General features: G+C 48.9%; 1 protein-coding gene and 1 long non-coding RNA gene across 4 annotated transcripts in view; one reads left to right on the top strand and one right to left on the bottom strand.

Annotated features, from left to right (window-relative positions):
* The window catches only part of LOC107970752 (uncharacterized), a 40,280-nt gene extending 24,195 nt beyond the window's left edge, over positions 1 to 16,085 (bottom strand). Inside the window, exon 1 of the long non-coding RNA XR_001713597.3 lies at positions 15,877 to 16,085. This is a non-coding gene — a long non-coding RNA (uncharacterized LOC107970752). The remainder of the gene's footprint in view (positions 1 to 15,876) is intronic.
* Positions 16,086 to 16,092: 7 nt separating this feature from the next.
* Positions 16,093 to 25,394, top strand: C3H3orf22 (chromosome 3 C3orf22 homolog). 3 transcript variants are annotated; one of them, XM_016941853.3, is made up of 5 exons: positions 16,122 to 16,439; positions 16,728 to 16,862; positions 21,641 to 21,769; positions 22,949 to 23,074; positions 24,987 to 25,394. In XM_016941853.3, the coding sequence occupies exons 3-5, from the start codon at positions 21,681 to 21,683 to the stop codon at positions 25,195 to 25,197; spliced, it is 426 nt and encodes a 141-aa protein (XP_016797342.1). In that variant the 5' UTR covers positions 16,122 to 16,439; positions 16,728 to 16,862; positions 21,641 to 21,680; the 3' UTR covers positions 25,198 to 25,394. The 3 variants fall into 3 exon arrangements, with proteins under 3 accessions (XP_009444656.1, XP_009444657.1, XP_016797342.1); XM_009446381.4 differs by lacking the exon at positions 16,728 to 16,862 and having other exon boundaries at positions 16,093 to 16,439; XM_009446382.4 differs by lacking the exon at positions 16,728 to 16,862 and having other exon boundaries at positions 16,103 to 16,428.
* The last annotated feature ends 708 nt before the right edge of the window (positions 25,395 to 26,102 follow it).

The following is a 26,102-nucleotide window of genomic DNA, read 5'->3' as shown; positions in this document are numbered from 1 at the left end:
GATGATCATTTGGGTATTTCAGATCAAACAAATTTGGAGATTTAGGTATCTTTCTTTACTTTCCTAATAGTTACAAAATCATTAAATTTCAGAAATATCTAAGGAACCTTAAAATTCCTTAAGTGCTGTGTTTCCCAAACTTCCATCACTCCTGATTTCTACCAGTCACTTTTCACCTATACTGTTTACCTAGTAATTTTTTTTTTTTTTTGACATGGAATTTCGCTCTTGTTGCCCAGGCTGGAGTAAAATGATGCGATCTCAGCTCACCGTAACCTCCACCTCCCAAGTTCAAGCAATTCTCCTGCCTCAGCCTCCCAAGTAGCTGGGATTACAGGCATTCACCACCACGCCCAGCTGATTTTGTATTTTTAGTAGAGATGGGGTTTCTCCATGTTGGTCAGGCTGGTCTTGAACTCCCTACCTCAGGTGATCTGCCAGCCTCGGCCTCCCAAAGTGTTGGGATTACAGGCGTGAGCCACTGCACCTGCCCTACCTAGTAATATTTTTATAAATCAACTCACATTTTATGAATATGTACTTAAATACATGTATTTTAAAAGGAAACAATATTGCTATGTGAAAGGTGTCAATGAAAAGAGTCAAACTGTAAAATATTTGAAGAGATTATTCTGAGCCAAATATGGGTGACCAGTGGCCAAAGAGATCCTGAGAACATGTGCCCCAGGTGGTCAGGACACAGCCTAGTTTTATACATTTTAGAGAGACAGGAGACATCAATTGAAAACATGTAAGATATACAGAGGGGCTTCCAGGTTATAGGTAGATTTAAAACTTTTCTAATTGGTAGTTGTTTGAAAGAGTTAAGTTATTATCTAAAGACCTGGGATCAATAGAAAGGAGTATCTGGGTTACGATGATAAGGGGCTGTGAAGACCGAAATTTTAACATGCAGATGAAGCCTCCAGGTAGCAGGCTTCAGAGAGAATAGAATATAAATGTTTCTTATCACACTTAAGGTCTGTGTTGATGTTAATGCTGGTCAGCTTTTCCTGAAATCCAAAAAGGAGTGTTATAGTATAGGTAGCTAGTCAGACATGAGCATGGCAGGAAAGGGCCTCCCCACCAGGAATGTCAGGCCACCATCAGGTGATGGTCAGGCAGTTGTGAAACTGTCTCTCTAAAAATAATAATTGGTCACAGCCAGCGCCAGGAAAAGGCAGTCTCCCAATAGATAGATACAGTCTGAAGCTGGTGAGCAGCAGCTTCCCGATAAGGTCTCTGGAGTTGGGCGAGTGGATTCAAGCATGTGCACTAAGAGGCAAAACGGTGGAGTTTAAAACACTTGACTGGGAGGGAAGAACACCTCAAGCGAGCATGCGCACGGTTTCAGTAAACACACCACACCCGTGGCCCCTCCCAAGTTCTGGCAGGCCACTGCTCATGCAGACAGCCCGTCCCAAGGGAAGAATCAGAGAAGGGATGCAACCCTCCGGGAGCCTGCCAACATGTAAGCCCCAAGTCAGTGGTCAAACCGTGCACTTGATCTCTCAAGACACCCACTTGTCCTCTTCCAAGTATACTTTACTTCCTGTCATTCCTGCTCTAAACCTTTATAAAAAGTATATAAACCTTTTAGTGAACTTTCACTCCCGCTCCAAACTGCCCTCTGTCTCTCCCTTTGCCTTATGCCCATCGGCTGAATTCTTTCCTCTGAGGAGGCAAGAACTGAGGTTGCTGCAGACCTGTACTGATTCGCCACCGCTGCTAACAGGAAGATGGTATGATGAAGCATGTTCAACGCTCCCTTCCCATCATGTCCTAAAACAGTTTTTCTGGTTAACTTTGGAATGCCCTGGTGGAGAGGAGGGGTTCATTCAAATGGTTGGGGAGCCTTAGAATTTTATTTTTGGTTTACAAAGGAAAATAAAACTGGGACCCCAATTCACTCTGCCTAAAGGAAAAAATTAAGCTGAAAGCCGAGTCGTGCAAGAAGCAGCCTTTCCTTTTGTTCCTGATCAGACAGTAGCAGATAAAAGTTAAAGAGCTTCACTCCATGTTCACCTTATCTTATAGTGAGCACAGGATGAACACATAATTGACCATTCCCCTACCTGCTCCTTTTCTCTTGCAACATGTGGATTCAGTAATGAGACCATACCCTCCCTCTGTCCCCTCCAGCAGGCTTTTCCCCTTTAAATATTGAAGCTGTTAAAACCATCTTTGGAGAAAGGCACAGACCTGTCTCCCGGGATGTGTCCTTAACCTTGGCAAAAATTGATTGGGACCTGTCTGAGATACTTTTGGTTTACAACTACCGTAAAAGGAAACCAATCTTACTGCCTTAAACAGAAAGGAATTATAATAATAACGGCACAGAAGAAAAGATATATAAGATAAAGTGGACCTCTGGGTTAAGAAGGTGGATTGAAAACAAATGTAATAATACTGTCTACCGAAGGTCCTCTCAGATTGCAGCAGGATGTTTCATGAAAGCCTAGACCCGGAAGAATAGGAGGATAGGAGACTGCAGCAGCTGACCTCTGGAAGCCAGAGCTGGATGAGGGACCTGAGCGAGAGGAGACTTGGGCAGCCGGAGCTGAAAGCTGAGCAGCAGATGCCACCGGAGCCTGTGAGGGCACGATTGAGCGTGGGGCTGGCTTGCTGCTGCTCCCACACCACTGCAGAGGCGTCCTCTCTGGAACATGGAGACAAGGTTTTTCGACAGGGGTTTCCCAGTACCCTGGAAGAGATTAAGAGACTACTGACGATCTCCAGGGCACTGCAAGCCAGATCTGTACCCTCCACCCAGGAGAAGGCAAAATGTCTTTCTGGAGAGCCTGGGCGGCCAGAGGGGAAAGGCCAAGAAACCTATCCTGGCCCTGGGAAAGTGGAGGGTAAGGCAAAGCCAGCCATGAGAAAGGATGATGTTTGCCCAGGCATGAAATGTAAGTGATGAATGCTGATTTATCCAGAAGTTCTCCTGTAATTGCTTTAGGGGATGAGATAGGGCATGGAGGCCAGTTTTTAACAGCTGAGTCCTCATCTCCCATAACAGGTATCAGCGGATGATCTCTCACATGGAAGAAGCCAAGGCAGCTACACCCGATGGCTTAGCAATAAGAAACACCAAACCAGACAAACACCACTGCTGCTGGGAAAGGGACCTGGCAGAAGGAAAAGGCTGTTCAGAGAGCAGAGGTATTTCATGTGAGCCTTTTAGGGCTTCTTGTCTCTTTAGACCACATGCACATATTACTTGTATAAAATAATGCACCAGATACAAACAATGAAATGCAAGTGCTGAGTTCGATAGACTCATACATCCCTGTTTGAGAATAATGCTCCCCTGTGAAGGATGGGAATGTCACCATTGGCCAGCTATCAGGGGATTGTTGGCAGGCATGGCCTGAGACAGTAGGCACAGAGGGTATGGCCTTTGGTTTTGGTGAGCAGCGGGGAGCACCTGCCGCAGTGCGTGGTGGGGCAGGGGACAGCATGCCACTCACTATGCTGAGCTTGAGTCAGAAAAGTCATTCCTGAAGCAAAGCAGTGTGCTGGAGGTTCTGTTTGCTCCTGCAGACACCCCCCACCGCCCCCACCGCCAGCCCTCCTCCACCTGCTTTGTGTCCCTGGAGATGACCTCCAGGACTTGTCAGCAGGACTCCAGCCTTGACCTCCACTCAGGTCCAACCCATGGGAGGCACCAGCAGGAGACCAAATGGGGTGGGAGCCCCACAGCCACCCCAGGTGGGCAGAGGCTGTGACCTCCACCCAGGCCGCAGCCCTCAGGCAGCTCCTCCCCGCTGACATGGGGTGCTAACATCTCCCGCAACTCTCCTGGTGAGTTCACCCTCAGGAGTGGGCCACCTGTTGCCTCCTGCCGGACCTGACAATGGGACGATGGGGGAAGAGCCCCCTGCTCGTGGAGGGTTATTTCAGGAAGGCTTTGCGGCTCTGGGCGCTGCTGCTCTGCTTATATCAAGTGATTCAGTGAGAGCCGCAGAGTGGCACTGGCTGCTGTTGTCCAGTTAGGAAAGCCAGGGAGGCCCTCTCGCTTGAGCAGCTGCCTCCAGGAGCCCTGCAGCTGACAGCCATGAGCTCCTTATATGTGAACTGCTTGACTCTTTAAACCGCATGAAATAATGCGACGACACACAGTGATGGACCAGCAGAGAGTAGCGCGTATGGGAGACTTACGAACATTGAAGGGACGGAAGGGTGAGGCGGCTCCAGGGCCCAGTGTGCTGTCAGCCACCAAGCAGGGCCCTGAACACAGTTCGTCCTTCTAGTAGCCCCAGTTGACAGGGCCTATGAGCTGCCAAGGAGCCTCCCTGGCCTCTGAGCCCGTGAAATGAGTCTGCCGCCATCTCTCCAGACTGCTTTCAAGACCCAGGCCTTGGCTGTGGATGGTTTCCCCGACCGCTTCTGCCAGCCCAGCCCCTTCCAGGAGGCCCTGTGCTGTGTGAGGGGAGGCAGTGAGGGTGTGTGTCTGGCTTCTATTCCTCCCTTGCCCTCCCTTCCGACCCTTGTCCTCCACCCCAGCCACATGTCCCTCCAGTCCTTGTCTGACGGTGTCCAAGAGCCCATGTAGGCCACACACAGGTCTATGAGAGCCAAACCAAGAGCCCAGCACTGCAGGCTGCTCTCCTGCTCTCTGGCCACCCCCGGTGCCCTCTGCAGGCCAGGATGGGCTGTTCTGCTTCATGTGTCAAGACTGTCCAAATTCCTGCCTGGCTCACACCCCAGCCGGTTGGGCGGTGAGGTAAACCTTCCAGCTCCCCTCACCCCAGGAGGAGCTATTTTCTCAGTTTGCTGAGGAAGGGCCTGGCAGGGCACAACCATGGTGGCCTCCTGGGTGGTCACGGGGTGGCGGTGGGGTTGGGCACTGAGAAGGGAGGTGCCTGGACCTGGTATCCACATGTGATGGGACTAGGCAGGGCACAAGCTGCAGGAGCAGAGCAGGGCTCAGGGCCCATGCCCACCCTGCCAGAGGGTGCAGACAGGCGGGATCACCCAGCTTGTGTGCTTCAGGGCATGGTCCCCCAACTAGCCTGGCTGCAGGACCCAGGGCAGTAAGGGCCTGTCAGGAACCAGCTTCTGCTCTGTGTCAGGGCATGCTCTGCTCTGCTGGACACATAGCACCAGCATTGGCGAGGACCCTCGAGCCACCAGTCTGTTGGGGAACTAAAGACCAACCGGCTTAGAGAACAGGCCTCTCATCACTTTAGAAGAGCTTCCTGCCAGTTTCTGCTGAAGCCAGTCCCTGCTTCTTCCTTTTAGGAGGAAAGTCTCGGCTGGGCATACAATGCCAGCTAGAGACCATATGTCCAATGTCCCTTTGCAGCTGGCATGGCTGCCAACCATGTGACTAGGTTTGGGACATGATGTTGCAGCTTCCACTTCAAGTCCTTATATGTGAAGTTTTCTGCCCTCCAGTTCCTCTCCTCTTCCAGCCCACAGGCGGGAGTACAGGTGTGAAAGGAGCCAGCTGCGGCCATGCACCTCAGGGAGAGGCGAACCACAAGGAAGGACCAGGGCTACTGAGTGACCTCACTGGGCACAGTCCCACCAACGTGGGCTGCTCATCTTTAGAGGGTTAGGAGAGGGAGGTGCCAGCTTCTGTGTTTCGGGGCCACTGCATTGGAGGTGTCTTTGTTGCAGCAGGTGAGTGCTGACCAACATGCCATCTCCGTGTGCCAATTTAAAGGGCATTTCCAACCCCAGGCATTTGGAAGACAGACTAGCCTCCCAGTCAAGCAGTCTGAATTTCTTCCTGCAGCACCTTGAATGCACCTGTGGGAACCTGGGGCTCTGTTTTCTTGTAACCCCTTGGATCACCACCAGCATACCAAGGACGGCCCAGCCAAGTGCAAAGGCAGCCCGGCTGCCTGCACTGGAGAGCTGCTGCCCTGGAGGAACAAGCCTGGGCCTCTCCCAGCCCTGTCAAGGCCCCTTCCTCTGGTGTTTGGGGAAAGGGGTTGGACTCACATCTTCTTGGACAGCTGCCTGACCCCAGAGCTGGTGCCCTGCTCTCATTCCCTCCATGGAGATGAGGCCAGGACTCAGGACCACCCTCTGCCTCCAGGGGACACAGCTCCCACCACAGGCTCTGGCACAGGGCTGGCGCCTTTCAGGTCACAAAAGGACTTCACATACAAAAGCTGTCAACAATATCAAATGTCCCTGCTCCTACAGCCATGAGCCACGCTCTAGTCTGGGAGGGGCTCACTCATTGGTCCCCCCTGCCGCCTCTGTGGTCCCCACTAAGTCCCCCACTGCACACAGAGCTGTCTACTCTCAAACTTGAATCTGTTCTCTGTATTTAAAAATATGCAATTTGAGTTTTCTCTTTAGTGGACTCACAGGCCCCAGGTTGGACTTAGGGCAGAATTCAAAGCCCCACGATCTGATGTCCCTGACCCCTCCTCCCCAGCAGCCTTGTATGTGGTGAAAGGAGGGGATGGAAGAATGACCTCTTACTGTTCCCAAAGCAAACACCATTACCCAGGCAAAATCCTGGGTCACAATTGTAATGTGAAAAAAAGAATGTAAAATAAGAAACATTGAACAGGACGGAGAGGGTTTGTTCTGTTTTATGAAGGACACAATCTACACTGGAGTCATAAGCATCCTGAACCTCTTTGCACCTGTGCCGGGAATGATGCTCCAGAAAATCTGAGGGGAGAGGTGGTTTCAGCCCTCGCCCACTCGGTTCATCACTGCACCACATGCATGCCTCATCAGAGAGCGCAGGCCTGCTGGGCCACCCCCTCCCTCTGATATTCAAAATCTCAAGGGCTGCAGTCCCAGAGCGGGGTCAGCCAGTCTTCCTGCCAAGCCTGGAGCCTGTGCATCCACCTCTGCTGTTCCCTTTTGCCAGCACACGATGGCACCAGGGAAAGCAGAGCCCATCATGTGGCTGGGAGGGGCTGGGATTCCTGCACTGGCCACAGAGGCTTCCAGAGAGACAACAGGGTGCTATTCCTGCAGATGCTCGCAGGCTGCCTCCAGCTCAGGCTCCCAGGACACAACCCTTAACCCCAGTATCACTTCCCCCCTTCTCTGTCCTGTAAGCCGTTTAGGAGTCAGGCACAATTTCTTTCTGCTCATACACCCTTGGAGTCCAGCGCTGACACAAATGAGTGAAGCAGCCCAGGTGTCCAGAGAGCACATGGGCCTTGTCAAGGGGCAGTCTCCACTCACCTGGCCCCCTGTGACCACCTGGGTCATGCGGGCCATGGCAGCTGGGTTCCCTGAATAGTGGAGAAATGTGAAGTCTGTTCAAACATGGGCAGATAGTTCTATTTCCTATCCGCTTTATTGAGGTAGCCACCATGATGGTTATATAGAATAATTCTATAACCCCAAAAATGTTCCCTAGTGCCTATTTGAAATCAGTCCACTCCCCTTCAGTACTGACCCCTGCCAACCACTGGTCTGTTTCTGTCACTATAGTTTTGCAAGTAGAATCACATGGTATGTAGTCTATAGTGGCTCATTTTGTTCATTTAGCAGAATGCATTTGAGACCAATCTACATTGTTGTGGACATCAGTAGTTCGTTTCTTTTTGTTGCTGAGTTAATAAAATACAGATTGTCCCTGATTTGACCAATTCAAGCTGGTTCTGGGTCATTTTGAAGTGTCCTCATCACTCTTTGATCACTGACTTGCTTTCTGGCAAACAAGATGTTCTAGGCTCATCTGTGTGTAGGGGGCGGTGGGTGGAGTTGTGTTTATTGAGATAAATTCACATGAATTAATCATTTTAAAGAGTGCAATTCAATGGCATTTAGTACATTCACAATATTGTGCCACCACCACCTCTTGTCAAAATATTTCCATCATCTCAAAGGGACACCCCATACCCATTAAACAGTAACTCCCAATTTCCCACCTCCCCAGCTCCTGACAAACTCTATTCTACTTTGTCTCTATGAATTTGTCTATTCTAGATATTTCACAAAATTGGAATAATATATGACCATTTGTGCCTGGCTTATTTCACTTAGTTTAATGTTGTTGAAGTTTATCCTGTTGTAGCATAAACCAGCACTTCATTCATTTTCATGCTAAATAATATTCCATTGTATGGCTATAACACATTTTGTTTATACATTCATCTGTTGATGGATACTTGAGTTGTTTCTGCCTTTTAGCTATTATAAATAATTCCGCAACGAATACTAGTGTACAAGAATCTGCCTGAGTCCTTGTTTCAATCATTTGGTAAATATACCTAGGAGTGGAATCGCTGGGTCTTCTGGTAATCCTATGTTTAACTTTCTGAGGCACTGGCGGGCTGTTTTCCACAGCCACTGTACCATTTTCCATTCCCTCCAGCAATGTGAGAGGGTTCTGATTTCTCCACCTCCTCGTCAACACTTGGTTTTTCCTTTTTTTCGGCTAATAGCCATCCTAATGGATGTGGAGTAGTATTTCCCTGTGGTTTATTTGCATTTTGCTGATGCCTAACAATGTTGAGCATGTTTTCATTTGCTTGTTGGCCATTTGTATATCTACCTGGGTAAAATGTCTATTTTAGTACTTTGCACCTTTTTAAATTGGTGTTTTGTTGTTGTTGTTGATTTGTAAGAGTTCTTTATATAATCTGGAATGTTAAACCATTATCATATTTGCAAGTATTTTCTCCCATTATATGGGTTGTCTTTGGCTTTCTCGATAATATTCTTTGAAGCATGAAAGGTTTTAGTTTTGACAAGGTCTAGTTAATCTATTTATTATTTTGTTGCTTGCACTATTGATGTTATATTTAAGAAACCCTTGTCCAATGAAAGGATATGGAGATTTAAACCTATACTTCCTTCTAAGACTTTTATAGTTTGGAAGACTCCTTTTAAGAGTGTTATATTCAGACTTTAGATCTGTTTTTAGCTAATGTTTGTGTGTAGTACAATGTAAGGGTCCAATTTAATATTTTTACATGCAGATATTCAGTTGTCCTAGTGCCATCTGTTAAAGAGACAATTCTTTCCCCGTTGAATGGTCCTGGTACCCTAGTAAAAAGACAATTAATGATAGATTTATGGGTTTATTTCTGGACTCTCAATTCTACCCTATTGATCTATGTCTATCCTCATGCTAGTATCACAATGTTTTGATTAGTGTAGATTTGTAGCCTGTTTTCTAATTAAGAAGTGTGGGTTTTCCAACTTTGTCTTACTTTTTCTAGATTGTTTTGCCCATTCAGGGTCTCTTGCCTTTCCATACGAATTTAAGGATCAGCTTTTCCATATCTGCACAAAATGAATGGGATTTTGATAAGTATTGCACTGAATCTGTTCTGATAGGGATGACATTGAATTGGTGGAACATTTTAGGTAGTATTTCCATCTTAATATTAAATCTTCCAATCCATAAACACAGGTTGTCTTTCCATTTACTTAGGTATTCTTTAATTTCTTTCAGGATAGGAGAAGAGACAAACAGTCAAGCAGTGAAATTTTGGAAAGAAAAGCAGTAGATGAGTGGAAAATAACCCAGCATATAAAAGAAATAAAATTCTGAGATGGTATGGGGGAAAGTCAAGAACCCATTCTGACTTTATATCAAAGTAATCAAAATCTCAAGGTGCTGACACCATGTGCCTCTGGAAAAGGAAGTGAACAGGTTGGGGTGTGGTGGCCAGCTGAGATAAAGTAGATTCTTTGAAAGTTTACTTATGAGACAATGGGATTCCCACCTCCCACCACCTTTCAGGGCATTTTCTGTACTGTCCAGAAGGTTATTTTCTGGAGAGGGTTAAAACCAAGGATCTCTTGACTACAAGGCACTAGGCACAAATGGAGACATGGATGCTACACTAGCACAATATTGAGATGAACAAATACTTCCTGAATCCTCAGACCTCTTCTCTCACTCACCTTCCACAACTCTGGCAATGAGCCCTTCACCCTTGCTCTAGCCAGAGATTGGTAGTCTTATAGGCCCCTAAGGGAAGACTTAAAGATACTGAGTAAACGTCCTTAAGTAAACTTACCCAGTTAGATTATCTGACAAGGAAGCTCAAATTCAGTAAGCCATGAACGCATGCTTAGAGCCTTCAAATGCTGTTTTTCTTTTTAATTTTTAAAAATTAAGACATAATTTACTTATAATCAAATTCAGTTTTTAGGTGTACAGTTCTGAGTCCAGAAAACACAATTGTAAAACTACCATTAGAATAAAGATAAAGGACAGTTCCATGTCCCCCAAATCCAAACATCTTTTTAATCTCCAACATTTAATATGAGTAGAGAAAGATCATCAGACTTGAGAGAAACAGGGACTATTACAGAAATCCTCAGAGAGAATGTATTACAATCATGACCTGAACATAGAATATATTATCAAAAGTAGCATTCAGAGACCCAAAGATAACTATTAGAAATATTAGAAATGTGAATTTTCTCTATGGCCATACCACCCTGAACACACCTGACCTCATCTGATCTCAGAAGCTAAGCAGGGTCAGTCCTGGTTAGTACTTCGATGGGAAAAATGTCAATTTTGATGGTAGAAACTAAAAATCCAATGGGTGGGCATTTATCCCAGAGAAATGAAGGCTTATGTTCATTTCTGTGTGTATCTGAATGTTTGTAGCAGCCTTACTTATAACAGCCTCAACCTGGAAACAACCAAAATGTCCTTTAACAGGTGAATAGTTAACCAAACTATGGCACGTTCATACCAAGAAATTTACTCAGCAATAAAAATGAATGAACAGAAATGACATTATGGGAAATGATGGCATAGGACATGCCAGGAATCCATCCCTCCACTGAGATAACAATTGAGCTGTCAGGAAGTTTCCAAAGCAGCTATTTTGGAACTCTGGAGTCTAGTTGAAAACTTGCATCATCCATGGAAGAACCTGATGAAGAAGCTGGTGAATTTCCATGTTTCTAATAGTGCCTAATATCCTCCATTCCCTAGCAGTGTGGCAGGCAGCCATGGGATGACAGCTTATGTTCATGGTGTGACCTGCTGGTGCCAGAGTGGGCAATAAGGACCTTGTCCTTCACAAACCAGGATGTGTGTTTGACTGCTGATGGCTGCATTTGGTTGCTGGGGGGATGGCTCAGAGGCTGGTCATTCTTTCAACTCCCACAATCTGAAACAGCTTCTCTGCCACAAGGGTAATTAGAGAAATAGTAATTTTTAAGAAGAGATATTTTATTTTTATTTTGCCCTTTTTGGGAGCCAGACATTTAAGGAAATCTTTGTCAAGTCACTGGCTGACCACAGAGAACAAACTCCAGCAACCACACTCCACAATGAATACACACTTTATAAAATTTTCAAGAAGTCACAAATAGGTGGCTCCAACCCTCAATAAACAAAAATAATTCCTGAGGAGTGGGAATATGTGGTTTCCAGAGTTTCCACATTACAGTACTCAGAATGTACAGTTCTCAGTAAGACAAAACCAAAAACAAAGCATAGAATTAGTTTGCTAGGACTGCCATAATGAACACAAACACATTCAGTAGCTTAAACAGCAGAAATTTATTGGTTCACAGTTCTGGAGGCTATATGTCCAAAATGGCAGGGTTGGTTCCCTCTGAGAGCTGTGAGACAGAACCTGTTCCATCCTTCTCTCTTACCTTCTGGTGGTTTGCTAGCATTATTTGGCATTCTGTGGCTTGCAGTTCTCTGTCTTTATCTTTAAACAGCATTCTCCCTAAGTGTGTGTCTACATCCAAAATTTTCCCTTCTTATAAGGACACTAGTCATATTATATTAGGGGACCATCCTACTCCAGTGTAACCTCATCTTAACTAATTTGCAATGATCTTATATCCAAAAAAGTGATACGGTGAGGTGCTGGGGTTTAGAATTTCAACATATAAATTTCAGAGGGACACAATTCAACCCATAACTTGAAGATAAGGCAATAAAAATTATTGTTTGAATAATATAAAGAAAAAATATGAAAAATGTGAATAGAGGCTGAGATACCTGTGGGACACCATCAAGCATAACATACACAGCATTAGAGTCCCAGAAGGAGAAGAGAGGGAAAGAAAGGGACATAAAAGAATATTTGAAGAAACAATGGCTGAAAACTTCCCAAATCTGATGAAAGACATAATAATACACATTCAAAAAGCTCAGTTCATGCCAACACACATTATAGTCAAACTGTCAATACTCAAAGACAAATGGAGAATCTTGAAAGCAGCAAGAGAGGAGCTACTCATCACGTACAAGGGATTCTCAATAAGATTAGCAGCTCATTTTTCATCAGAAACCATGAAGGCTACACAGGAAAGGGATGCCATGTTTAAAGTCCTGAAAGAAAAATAAGGTGTCAACCAAGATTTCTATATTTAGCAAAATGATACTTTAAGAATGAAGGAAAACTTCAGACATTTCCAAATAACAAAAGCAAAAAAGGGGGGTTGTTATCAGTAGACTTTCCCTATTAGAAATGCTAAAGGGAAAAGGGAGGGTTTTAGCAGAAATGAAAATATGCTAGACAGAAACTTGAAACTATAATACAAAATAAGAACACTGGTAATGGTAGTTACATAGCTAAATATAAAAGTCAGTATGACTGTAATTTTAGTATATAACTCCTTTTTTACCTTAGGAATTAAAAGTTAAGTGCATAAAGGAATAATTACAAATTTATGTTAATGGGTGCACAATGTATAAAGATGTAATTTGTGACAATCAATATAAAGTGGAGGAATGAAGAGATATAGGAGTAGAGTGTTTATATATAATTTTAACTAAGTTGCTATTCATACTAGGAGGTTATAAGTGTAAGGTGTTGATTGTAACCTCCAAGTTAAACCACTAAGATAGTAACTAAAAACTATACTGAAAAAGACTGAAGAAAAGACTCAAAGTAGTACGCTACAAAAATCAAGTAACTTTACAGCTTAGGCAGTAATTGTGAAATTGAGGACCAAAAAACACATGAGACATAAGGAAAAGAAATACTAAATGGCAGAAGTCAGTTCTTTCTTCTCAGTAATTACTTTAAGTGAAAGTGGATTAAATTATCCAATTAGTAGGCAAAGATTAGCAGAATATATAAAAGACCCATATATGTGCTGTCTATAAAGAATCACTTTAGATTCAAAACTCATATAGATTGCAAGTAAAAGGGTGGAAGAAGATATTCCATTAAAGCAGTAACCAAAACAGAGCTTGCATTGATATGTTATTGTCAGACAAAATAGACTTTAAGTCAAAAAGGTTACAAGAGACAAAGAACATTAAACATTGATAAAAGGGTTGATCCATCAAAATATATAGCTATCATAAACATATATGCACCTAACAACAGAACCCCCAAAAATATGAAGCAAAAATTGATAAAATTGAAGGAAGAAATAGTTCTACAGTAATAGATGGAGATTTTAATACCCAAATTTCAATAATCGATAGAACCAAACAGAAGAAGATCAATAAAGAAATAGAGGCTGGGTGCAGTGGCTCACGCCTGTAATCCCAGCACTTTGGGAGGCTGAGGCAGGTGGATCACCTGAGGTCAGAAGTTTGAGACCAGCTTGGCCAACACAGTGAAACCCTGTCTCTACTAAAAATACAAAAATTAGCTGGGCGTGGTGGTGGACGACTGTAGTCCCAGCTACTTGGAAGCTGAGGCAGGAGAATTGCTTGAACTTGGGAGATGGAGGTTGCAGTGAGCTGAGATCATGCCACTGCACTCTAACCTGGGTGGCAGAGTGAGACTCTGTCTCAAAAAAGAAAAAGAAAAAGAAAAAGAAATAGAGCACTTGAACAACACTCTAAACCAATTAGACCTAACAGATTATATAGAAAACTAAACCCAACAATAGCAAAATATACATTCTTCTTAAATGTACATAGGGTGTTCTCCAGGACATATTAGGCCATAAAATAAATCTTAATAAGCCTAAGAAGATTCAAATCATACAAAGTATATTTTTTATCACAATGGAATGACTAGAAATCCATGACAGAAGGAAAACTGGAAAAATTACAGTATTTGCCTATTAAATAACACACTTTATGCAACCAGTAGGTCAAAGAATAAATCCACAAGGGAATTTAGAAAATGCCTTGATGTGAATTAGGCCAGGCATGGTGGCTCACTCGTGTAATCCCAGCACTTTGGGAGGTTGAGATGGGTTGATCATTTGATGCCAGGAGTTTGAGACCAGCCTGGCCAGCATGGTAAAACCAAGTCTTTACCAAAAATGCAAAAATTAGCCAGGCGTGGTGGCACCTGCCTGTATTTCCAGCTACTCGAGAGGCTGAGGCATGAGAATCACTTGAACTCAAGAAACAGAGGTTGCAGTGAGCCGAGATTGCGCTACTGCACTCCATCCTGTGCAACAGAGTGAAACTGTCTCAAAAAAAAAAAAAAAAAAGAAAAGAAAAGAAAAGAAGGAAAGAGAAAGAAAAAGAAAATGCCTTGATATGAATTAAAAGAAAAACTCAACATACCAAATGTTATGGTATGCAGAGAAAGCAGTGCTAAGAGGGAAACTTGTAGCTATTAATGTCTACATCTTAAAAATAAGAAGGATCCCAAATTAATGATCTAACTACACAATTTAAGGAATTAGAAAACGAAGAGCAGACTAAATCCAGAGCTAGCAGAAGTAAGGAAATAATAAAGGTTAGAGTAAAGATAAATCAAGTCGAGAATGGAAAAACAATGGAGAAAATCAACAAAACCAAAAGGTGATTTTTGAAGTGATCAAAATTAACAAAGCTTTAGCTAGACTGACTAAGGAAAGAAAAAGACTCAAATTAGTAAAATAAGAAAGGAAAGTGGGAGGTATTACTACTGACCATACAGAAATAAAAAGGATTATGAGAGAATACGCCAAAAAATGTCACGCCAACAAATTGGATAACCTAGATAAAATGGACAAATTTCTAGAAACAAAAAAAAAACAAGACTGAATCAGGGAGAAATAGAAAATATGAATAGACTCATAACTAGTAAAGAGATTGAATCAGTAACGAAGAAAAGCCCTGGGCCACATGATATCACTCGTGAATTCTAACAAACACTTACTAAAGAACATACATAAATGTTTTTCAAAGTTTTTCTAAAAGTTGAAGAGGTGGGACCATTTCCTAACTCATTCTGTGAGGCCAGCATTGCCCTAATACCAAAGTCAGACAAAGACACTACAAGAAAGGAAAACTAGGGGCCAATATCCCTTATGAATACACATGCAAAAATCCTCAATGAAATATTAGTAAATGAAATTCATCAGCATATTAAAAGTGTTACACACTATTAACAAGTAATATTTATCCCTAGAATGTAAGGATTATTTTTTCATAATGAAAATATCAATGTACTACGCTACATTATTAGAATGAGGAGGAAAAGACATGATCATTTCAATTGATGTGGAAAACACGCTTGACAAAATTGAACACTCTTTCATGATAAAAACACTCAACTCCTTAACATGATAAAGGCAATATATCCAAAAATCCCACAGCCAACACCATACTGTATAGTGAAAAACTGGAAACTTTTTCTCTAAGATCAAGAAGGAGACAAGGATGCCCACCTTCCCCAGTTCTATTTAACACTGTACTGGAAGTTCTAGCCAGAGCAACTAAGCAAGAAAAGGAAATATAAAGCATTCGAATTGGAAAGGAAGAAGTGAAGTTACCTCTGTTCACAGATGGCATATAGAAAACCCTAAATAAGCCATAAAAACCCTGTTAGCACTAATAAGTAAAAAGCCGTAGGGTATAGCAGACGGTGGCACAGGCGAACAGCACTAATAAGTGAAAAGTCGTAGGGTACAGTAGACAGTGGCACAGGTGAACGGCTGAACCACTTCCAGTTCAGCTCCTTCACTGCCTTCTCCTTCCTCAACCCCCTGCAACCTGGTGTCCACTCCTCCACAGAAACAGCTTTTCTGCAGCCTCAGTGTCTTTACCTATTTCTGGGCGTCTCTTCTGTATGCAGAACCTGAACAGGGAGAGGTCTCTGCTATGAAGAGTGCAGATGTGGATGCTTCTGTCTGGGTGCGTGGAGCTGAGAGGCTGGCCAGCCCTGGCCCATGTGCTGCTGACTTTGCAGTCACTCCCTGGGCCAGAGGGGCTTCAGGCTGGAGTCTGAGCCTCATGGGTCAGCAGCTGTGATGTCACCAATTGTGACCTCAAGGGCTTCTGACCTTGCAGTGAGCTTGTTGGCACTGCCTGTCCGGGGACCCTGGGGCTGCTGTTCCTGTGGTAATGTGGCAGCTGGGACCATGGCCAGCTTCAGTCTGCCTGGCGTCACATAAGCCAGCCCACAGGGTCCTGCAGCTTGTCCTTTCTGGCTGGAAGCTCTGGGCATAGCCTGGGACTGGGTCTCTCCAGAGAGGGCTGTAGCCAGGGCCCTGCCAGCCTCGGGGGCCACAGCGGCTCTCACACCAGCATCTTGCTGGATAGGAGCAGTTCCAGGACTCTCTGATCACACCTGATCATCGTCACTGCCAGAATTCAAGGTAGCTGCCTGGTGAGTGCTAGCAGCCTGTGTGGCTGGAAAGGACAGTCCCCAAGTTGGTTAGGGACTTGGGAAGCAGCAACAGGGTGGCGGAGAAGAGCCTGGGAAAGGGTCATGATGGCAGAGGGCAGCCCTGGACTCTGCAGCAGCCCTGTCCCTGTGGGGCAGATTCAGCAGTCAGCTTACAGGGTCATCTCCATGACCTAGGGGTCAGGTGGGAGGGTGTGGGGTGGGGCTGAGGGGCGCTCCTGTCTCCCTTGATCCCTCAATTCCTGTGGTAATGCTGCTTCCCCGGTCCAGGACTGTTTGAGGCTGCGTGGCCCAGCAGGAGGAGCACAGGCCACCCATCCTGAACCTCTTCCCCGACTCACTGTGTGAATGCAGGCAAATCAGTTAACTTTCCGGAGCCTCAGTTTCCTCACTTGAATTATGGGGGTGAGCATAATACGTTCTCCATCAGGTAGAAAAAAAATGAAGTGAGGTTATGCATAGAATGTAGCAGACACTTAGAGGCCACAGGCACCATTCTGCAGCCTCCTGCTGTGGCCCTGCTGCCTGTCCCGGCCCAGGCTTCCCCTGCCCCGCACTCCTCAGGGTTGAGCCTGGGCTGGAGGTGACTCACCCAAGTGCACCTGACAGGAAGGGGCTGAGCTGGGGCCTGGCCCAGGCTGTGGCTGCAGGACTGTGGGCTTAGGCCCAGTGAAGGCATCCCAGTGTCCTCAGAACAGCCAGGGCTGCAGGGGCGGAGGCCACCAAGACCCCCTTTAGCCAGCACTGGTGTAGAGAGCTGCACCCTGTACTAGACTAGTGGGCAAGTCAGTGGGGAAGCCCGCCCTTCAGGGCCCAGGGACTTCTTGGTGTGGGCAAGGGACAGGTCGTGAGCAGGGCTGGCAGTATTTCTGGGCCAGGGCAAAGGCCCTCTGGATGGCTGATCTTCCAGAGTCAGAGATGGGGCACGGAGGCGGTGGGTGAGCGGGTGTGTTCTGGCTCACAGACAGGCTGGTCTCCCATGCCATGGCCATGGTCCCAGTGGCCTGTGTTCAGTGTCCAGTATGCAGCCTCCCGCCTCGGGCCTTGAGTGATTCCACACTTGGCAGCAGGCAGCCTCCCAGCTAGCCCAGTACCCCGCCCTCAGAGGGATGGATGAGCAGCATGGCACATTATGGGATCACTGCCGAGCAGTCTTCCCCGAGCCCACTGGCTTTTGGAGGACTCCAGAATCCCAGATTTGGGAAGGGCTATCCGTGTTCCCCAGGGGCTCCTCTCCAGACATCATCGGATTTTGAATCATGCCAGGTGTGGTAGTAGGCCACGCCAGCTGCTTTGAATTGGGAAGGGAAGCAAGGTGCGTTATGGGCTGGTGAGGGCAGCCTCTGCCTTGGACCAAGGAAGCGAGGAGCTCCCAGGTCACGCAGCAGAGGATAGGGACAGAGCTGAGGCCAGCCACACCCAGATGGCCACCTGCCTGTGTGTGGGGGTGTGTATGAGGTCAGGTCTGAGTGTGAGTCTGTAAGAGTGTCTGTATGTGTGTGTGAGTGTGAATCTGTGTGCATGTGAATCTGTGTGTGAATGTGTGAGTCTGTGTATGTGAATCTGTGTATGTGTATGTGAGTTTGTGTGTGTGGGTCTGTGTGTATGTGTCTATGTGTCTGTATGTGTGTGTATGTGAATCTATGTGTGTCTGTGTGTATGAGTGTGTGAGTGTGTATGTGTCTGTGTGTGTGTCTATGTGAGTCTGAGCATGTGTGTGAGTCTGTGTGTGTGTGTGTGTATGTGAGTCTGTGTGTGGGGGGTGTCTGTGTGTGTGTGTCTGAGTGTGTATGTGAGTCTGTGTGTATGGGTGAGCCTGAGTGTGTGTGAGTCTGTGTGTGTGAGTCTGAGTGTGTGTATGTGTGAGTCTGTGAGTATGAGTCTGTGTGTGGGGTCAGTCTGTGTGAGTGTGTGTGTGAGAATGAGTGTGTGTGTCTGTGAGAGTGAGTGTGTGTGTGAGTGTGTGTGGGAACGGCAGTCAGTGAGGCGAGCTGGGAAACCTGCTTAGCGGCCGCCTTCTTGGCCTGGGTCCTCTGAGGCTGGGGCATTTGCAGCGGTTGCTGGGCATGAGTGTGTAGATGTGCAGGCCCCAAGCAGGCCCTGGACAGGTGCAAGTGCAGAGCTGCACTTGGGAGCTGCACCCAGGAGGCGCTGAGAGGAAAGTGGGATGTGGGGAGGGAAGGGGAAGGGAGGATGCACTCTGGGGTGTGCTCACCATGGCTGCAGCTCAGCCAGCCCCCACAGGCTGCTGTGGGTGACTGTGCAGAGCACAGCTCCGAGCTGCCCCCGAAGAGGGGCAAGGGAGCTGGGGTATTTATCCAATTCCCTGCCCTCATTGGTGAGGGGCTGCTGTCACTCTCTGTGCATGACCTAGTGCATCTCTGCAGCCGGAGGGAGTCAAAGGCCTGGCCTCCAGGTGTGGAGGTGAGGGCAGAGGTGCTGTGCGTGGGCCCCTGACAGCATCTGCTGCAAATCTCAGGCTGAAGCCAGGTCCTCACTGGCATGCAGGCTCCCTGCTTCTGGGGCATCCCCACCAAAGCAGTGCACAATCCTCTAGGCTGAGGGCTTTCAGTGGAGCACCAGGTAGGATGGGACAGGGTGTGATGTGGAGGGGCTGGCAGGCCTGTGAGCTGGGCTGTCCCGATGTTGCCCACCAGATGTGGGAGGAGGCAGACATTCCTCAGGGCCACACCCCTGCCCCTGCAAGGCACACTACATGGCCCTGTCCATCAAGGGACCTCCCAGAGGGCAGTGGGGCTGGGGGAGCCTGCGGAGACAAAGCTGGCATAGCCCTGGAGGGGCAGGGTTATGGAGCAGGAAGGTAGGGGGTGGCTGGCAAGGGTGTTAGAGGGTCTTTGAGGCCAGGGGGTGGCTCTAGTCCAGTGGTCCCTAACCTTTTTGGCACCACGGTTTCATGGAAAACAATTTTTCCATGGACACTGTGGCAGGGGGTGGTGGCTGGTTTGGGGATGAAACTGTTCCACCTCAGATCATCAGGGATGAGCTAGATTCTCATAAGGAGCATGCAGCCTAGATTCCCCACATGCTCAGTTCATAATGGGGCCTGCGCTCCTATGAGAATCTAATGCTGCTGCTGATCTGACAGGAGGTGGAGCTCAGGTGATAATGCTCACTCACCTGCCACCCACCTCCTGCTGTGCGGCCCAGTTCCATGCTGGAGCGGGGTCTAGCCTGCACCGTGTCAGGTCTCCTGCGACTGTACCGTCCTGGCCTCAAAGGGCGATGGCCCCCAAAGGCTGCCCATCTCTCCTCTGAATGGGCAGGCGATGCCTCCTCAGTGTCATAAACACGGGGCTTCGGCACAGCATGGCTGGTTAAGAACCCCCAGCAGCCAGGGAAGCACGCATCAGGGGTCACCTTGACCAAAGGGCTGGCCTTCCTGAGAGAGGACAGGAGCCAAACACTCAGGCCTAGGGTTCTGGTGAAGTGCAGCCTCCAAGCTTGTTGCTGGAACCACACCCAGGGAAGCAGCAGACTTCCTCCAAGTGGCCAGACCTGTGCTGTCCAATGCAGCAGGCACTAGCCATGAGCAGCTAGCCGTTCACAGTTATTAGAATTAAATACAATTGAAAACTATTCAGTCCCTCAGTCATGCTCAGCTGATAGCCTCATGTAGCCAGCAGCTGCCGTCTCGGACAGCACGGACCTAGGGCATTTCCATCATCTCAGAAAGTTCTACTGGATGGTGCTAGTCCCAGAGAAAGGCCACCATCTGGCTAGGCCACAAGGACCCAGCCCCCCAGACCAGGAATCAGCCCCACTCCCTGACCAGGGCTTCACTTGTCAGCTCAGGGGACAAAATGTGGCACCTGGGGAAACTAGCAGGCAGTCGGCATTGTCACAACATGCTTCAGGGTCCCGTGTGGTGGCATGCTGGCTGAGGTGGCTACCATGAAAACACACCAGTGAGAAGGAACAGGTGACATGCTGCCACAAAGGACACCAGGGGTCAGACCTTACCCTCCAGTAGCCTCAATGCTCACCTAACTCTGCTCACCTGGGGTGCTTTAAAATGTATGTACAGCCGGGCCAGGCGCGGTGGCTCACGCCTGTAATCCCAACACTTTAGGAGGCCGAGGCGGATGGATCACCTGAGGTCAGGAGTTTGAGACCAGCCTGGCCAACATGGTGAAACCCCGTCTCTACTAAAAATACAAAAATTAGCCAGGCGTGGTGGCAGGCGCCTGTAATCCCAGCTACTTGGGAGGCTGAGGCAGGAGAATTGCTTGAATCCGGGAGGCAGAGGTTGCAGTGAGCCAAGATCATGCCATTGCACTCCAGCCTGGGGACGAGAGCGAGACTTCGTCTCAAAAAAAAAAAAAAACAAAAAAAACAGAAAAACAAAACAAACAAAAAATGTATGTACAGCCTGGGCAACATAGTTAGACCCCATTTCTACAAAAATATATAATTAGTGGGGCATGGTAGCACATGCCTGTGCTCCCAGCTACTCAGGAGGCTGAGGTGGCAGGATCACTTGAACCCAGGAGGTTGAGGCAGCAGTGAGCCGTGATCAACCACGGCACTCCAGCCTGGGCGGCAGATCAAGACCTTGTCTCAAAACAAACAAACAGAAAACTAGAGATGGACTTACCATATGAGCCAGCAATATATCTCAGAGAAATGAAGACTTATTTTCATGCAAAAACTTACATCTGAATATTAACAGTGGCTTTGTAAGTGCCCCAAGCTGGAGGGCTGAGAAGCTGCACAACCGCACCCTAGAACAGTGCTCAGCAGCAGGAGGGACAGACTGTGGGTGAAGTTTGGGCTGATCTGGAAGAAATGGATGAGAAGGAGCCAGTCTCAGAAACACACCTCATGTGCAGTTCCTCTGCATAGCGCTCCTGAAATCACATGGCTGCCCCATGATGAGGACAGATCAGTGGCTGCCAGGGTTGGGGAACCGGGCTGTGGACAGGCGTGGCTGTGGAGGGGTAAGCGTGAGAGAGCCTTGGGGAGAGCGTCTGGTGAGGACCTTGATTATGGTGGTCACAGGAAGCTACACGCAGGAGAAAATTGAACACAGCGGTACATGCACAGGGCAGTGATGCAGGTCATTTGGCGGCCCGCAGGCACCCCCAGCCCTGCTGGGTACTCATCACTCTGCCTTCTGCCCCCCACCACCCCTGCCCCCTCTGACGCCTCCTCTTGTCTTCCAGCCATGGCTGAGAGGTGTGCCTCAGCTTAACCCACTCAGTGATGGACTCCAGTGCCTGCAAGAAGTCTCACCAGAGTAAGAAGTGGAGGATCCAGGCCCAGGAGAATTTTGCCAAGAAGTTTCCGTACAGGTGCGGGAGGCTCACACCTCTGGAGACAAGCCCTGCCTCCCCCAGGTCACCCCAGCATCCTGGGAACTCAAATGCATTCTGTAGGGCTGCAGCTGGGAGGGGGTTTTGTCCACAGGGAGTCCCTTAGCAGCCCTTGCCCAGCTGACAGTCTGGGGTCCGCCTTCGTTACCCCCATCACAGCCTAAGCCGAGGGGCCTCTGGGTGGGCTCAGGCCTCCCTGGGTCATCCCAGAGCCCAGGCCAGCTGCTTCCCCAAGTCACGCGAGGAGCATGGCCACAGACGACTGCCCCTCCTGAGCTGTGTTGGAATTGGTGTGCTGGGCACCCATTGTTTGTGAGCTCCTGGGACTCGCAACTAGCCAGGATAACGGGCAGCCCGAGGGGGCCTGGGCCAAGTCTCCACAGGGCACTTCACATAAGGACAGAGCCACGGACCAAAGAGGCAAAACAAATGCAAGGGAAATCTTGCCAGCAACGCCTGGGGCGCAGGGCAGCTGGCCTCCCACCCGCAGGACAGCAGGCAGCACCTGGCACTGGGGCTCAGCTTGGCACCGTGCAACCTCAAGCTTCCCACTCCATGCTCATCCCCCACCCCAGAAACAAGTGTTGTGCACCCAGAAGTGGCCCTGGATGCTTGGCAGGGCTACCCACAGGAACCACGGGGGACCACGAGGGCAGCCACGCTCGAGGGAGGTGGGGACGATGAGCTCCATGCTGTGTCCCTGTGCCGGGCCAGCTGAGCACCTGTTCTTGTCCTTGCCCCAGGAGACTGTAGCCATAACCTTGCACCCCATTCTGTCCCCCACCGCAGACACCATCACATGAGGCCCAGGTCGCAGGTACACACCACACAGAGTGGCCTCAGGTTGAAACCAGGGGAGGCCAGCACCCAGGGGCTCAAGTGCTCTGCACCGTTTGGCTGCTGTGGCCATGACAAGGCTCTGGAGCAGGCTGCAGCTTAGTTCCCACCTCCTGGCTGTGGAACCTCTGTGCCTCAGTTTCCTTGTCTGTAAAGTGTGGGTAACACCTGCCTCACAGCATGCTTGTCAGCTGACATATGGGCTAATATTTGTGAAGCACTTAGAACAGTGCCTAGCAGATGGAAAGTTCCAGATGAGTGAGAGTTACTTCAGGAGGCTGGTGGATGGTGGCCATGTTGACATTCCAAGTGCTGTTGCAGGTTGTCGTGGCTGACAGAGCCCGACCCTGAGCCCCTGCAGCCCTGGGAGGTCACAAACGACTCGAACACGGTGCAGCTGCCCCTGCAGAAGAGGTTGGTGCCAACGAGGTCCATCCCAGTCCGAGGGTAAGTCCCTGCCCTGATGCCACCGCCCCCACTGGCTGTGTGCATGCTGCCTGGCTTTCTGTCCCCCAGTTTTGCATGCAGAAGTTCATGTTATCCTCCCAGCACGCGCCACTTTAAAGCTGAGGAAACTGAGGCAGAGAAGGGGGACGCTAAAGCCTGATAACTGTTCCCACAGCCAGGCAGCATCCAGGCAAGGGCACACAGAACCTTCCCTGGGCAGGGCCCAGGCCACCGGGGTTAGGCCTAGTTGGAGGAGTGGTGGAGAAACTGGCCTCAGTGCAGCAGGAGTTTAGCCAAGTCCTTCACATGGGAGAGCAGCAAGGGAAGGAGCCAGGAGCTTCTGCACTCAGTGCGGCTGCACTGGGCCGGCTAATGCTGTACTCCAAGGGTGGAGGCCCTGGCAGGGACCTCTGCACTGGGTGGCCCTCAGCTGACCACAGCACAAACTCTCATGCCCCCTTGTCACCCCATGCATGGGGCGCTCAAGGAAACCCTGCACACCTTTGGAAAGATCCAGCCACGGAAAAGCAGACCCTCAGGCACACCTACTCCCTCCTAAACAGTTGTGGAGAAAGAAACAGAGCTTCTGACCTGGTGTCTCCTCAGTCATGCACGGCACGGGGAACAGCTGTGTGGCACTGAAGGGCTTCCTCCACCAGCGGTGCAGGACCCCTAGCCTCCTGAATGCCCCGGCCCCACTGATGCCTTGGCCCCCCGCCCACTCCAGTTAATGTCAGGGGCAGGGCGGGGTCTGTGTTGACTTTTCCATGCCCATTGTTTGATATAGTGCCTGTCAACTCTGGCCAGCCATGAGGATGCACACGCGTTCCCCTGAACACACACCTGGAGAGACAGTAGTGCCACGCACACACACACACACAAAGAACAGACTTACACGCACACCCAGCACACAAACGGCCCTGGCCTTTGCCGGGCCTCACTCCCCGTAGTTCGGCTACAGGAGCATCAGATCCCCAGGCTTTTGCCCCACATCGCCGAGCTGAAGCGATGGGGCTTAGCGGCCAGGGCTGGGCTCTGAGAGCTCAGATGTTCCTGGTCTCAGATTCTACCCATACAAAATGGACTGGCTTAGCGTCAGGGGCAACTGTGGGGTCAGAGCAGAGGCCTGGGGCTGAACCCCTGCTGCTGGGAACATGTCAGGGAGCTGAAGCGGGCAGTGGGCTGAGCCAAGGCTGGGGAGAGATAATTGACCAGGGACCAAGCGGCTCCCAGGGCCCAGCCACAGCAGGGAGTTGGTCCCATGCCAGGGCTGGGGGAGTGGGCATTGGTGGGTTTCCACATCTCTACGGCCGGGCCCATGAGCACAGGAGGTAGGGAGGGGGCTGTGGGTGTCAGCCTCAGTCAAATGGCAGCAAAACAGTGGGGAGCAGGCAGAAGGGAGCTTTCCCACGCCATCCTGTGGGGGAGCTGCGGAGACAGTCAAGCCTGTGGGTGGCATGCTGGGTCCTGCATGTAGCTGCTGGGAGATGGGCTGGAAGGAGGAGTGGGAGACAGAGGGTGGTCTCACAGTCAGGTTGGCATGGCAGAGAAGTATGCCTCTGGCAGGTGCTAAAAATAAAGCTTGCTTAGTGGATGGGCAGGACTTGAGACCACGTCCCCAGCCACTTATGGGCTGGGGCTCAGGAGGCACTGGGGAGGCTCCTAGATTCTGGCTTGGATGTCAGGTGGCTGGAGGAGCCTGTGTTGGGGGGTGAGTGTGCGGTGCCCCCATGGCTTCCTGGGACATCAGGTGGCAGAGCCTCTGTGTGGAAGGGGCCAGGTCAAGCCTGGTTGGGAGTAGATCTCAGTTGGAGCCCTCCCAGATGTGGCCCTGGCTGACTTTTCTGGGCTGCAATGGCTGCAGCCAGCAGGGGTCCTGAAGGCCAGGCGTGGCTCTGTGTGGCTTCTCTAGGCTCGGGGCTCCAGATTTTACATCACCGTCTGGCTCCTGCCCGGCACCACTACCAGCACCATCACCACCTCCACTGTGCAACCTTTGGGAACTCAAGTTGCTGAGTCGCCGCCTCCCCAGACAACTCGCCTTCCTGCTGTCCACCCAGCACACTGAGGCTGCCTGCCCCCAGACCAGCGAGGCGGCAGGGCTGTCCAGGGGCCTCTCCTAGAGACTGGGCTCTGTGTGTGGCCTTCTTATTGGCCACCTTCTCCTTGGCAGGCTCTGGGCAGTAGCCACAGAGACTTTATAGTAAAGGGATCAGCCTTCATGGCCATCATAGACCGGGAGTGGTTTGTGGTCCCCCCAAAAAGCTACACCAAGCTAATAAACTGCGAGTTCCCACCCCACTTCCAGCTGGAATGATCACTTTGCCTCCCTGAGCCTTCATTTTCTCATCTCTAAAATTGTTGTAATAATGTTTAATCTTGCAGGGGTGGTGTGAGGATTAAAAAGAGTATGAATGTCACTTCTAGGACTTTATCCCAAATGTACACTCACACAGGTAAGTAAATGCTGTTCACTCCAGTGCTGCTGGAAACAGCGAAGGATTGGAAAGCAGCTAAACTGTTTCCTAAACACTCACAGGAAGCTGCTAAATTATACGACTACTCCCGGAAATCTTAGGCAGCCATTCAAATGTAGAGGCAGCTCTTTATAGACTGATCTGAATGATGTACAGGTCTGTTACAATTTTTGTTAAAAAGCACAGCAGAAGAGTGTGTCTGATATGCTGCCATCTTGTGTTTACTAAAAACGGTGTGTGTGTGTGTGTGTGTGGTGGATGAGGAGCAGGCAGCAATCATTACCTTTGAGGAGGAGAATGGGGGACCTGGGGACGGGACCGAGAGTGAGGCACACCATTTTGTGGGTTGTCATACATGAGCCTAATGCAATATTCCTGTATTACAACATCAGTAGTGTAAGGAGCGTGGTGTGGCTGCTGGAGGCTGGTGATGCCTTTGTAAAGCAAGACAGCAGCACTGGGCAGCGGGGTGCCTGCTGAAGATTTAAGGGTTCCCCCACTGTGTTCTACAAATACAGGGGCTAGAAAGTCACCTTGGAGTCCTTGGGAGG

Source organism: Pan troglodytes, chromosome 2 (genome assembly GCF_028858775.2).
Source record: "Pan troglodytes isolate AG18354 chromosome 2, NHGRI_mPanTro3-v2.0_pri, whole genome shotgun sequence".
Lineage (NCBI taxonomy): Eukaryota > Metazoa > Chordata > Mammalia > Primates > Hominidae > Pan > Pan troglodytes.
The sequence above is the reverse complement of the archived record's forward strand: the minus strand, read 5'-3'. Positions and strand labels throughout refer to the sequence as shown.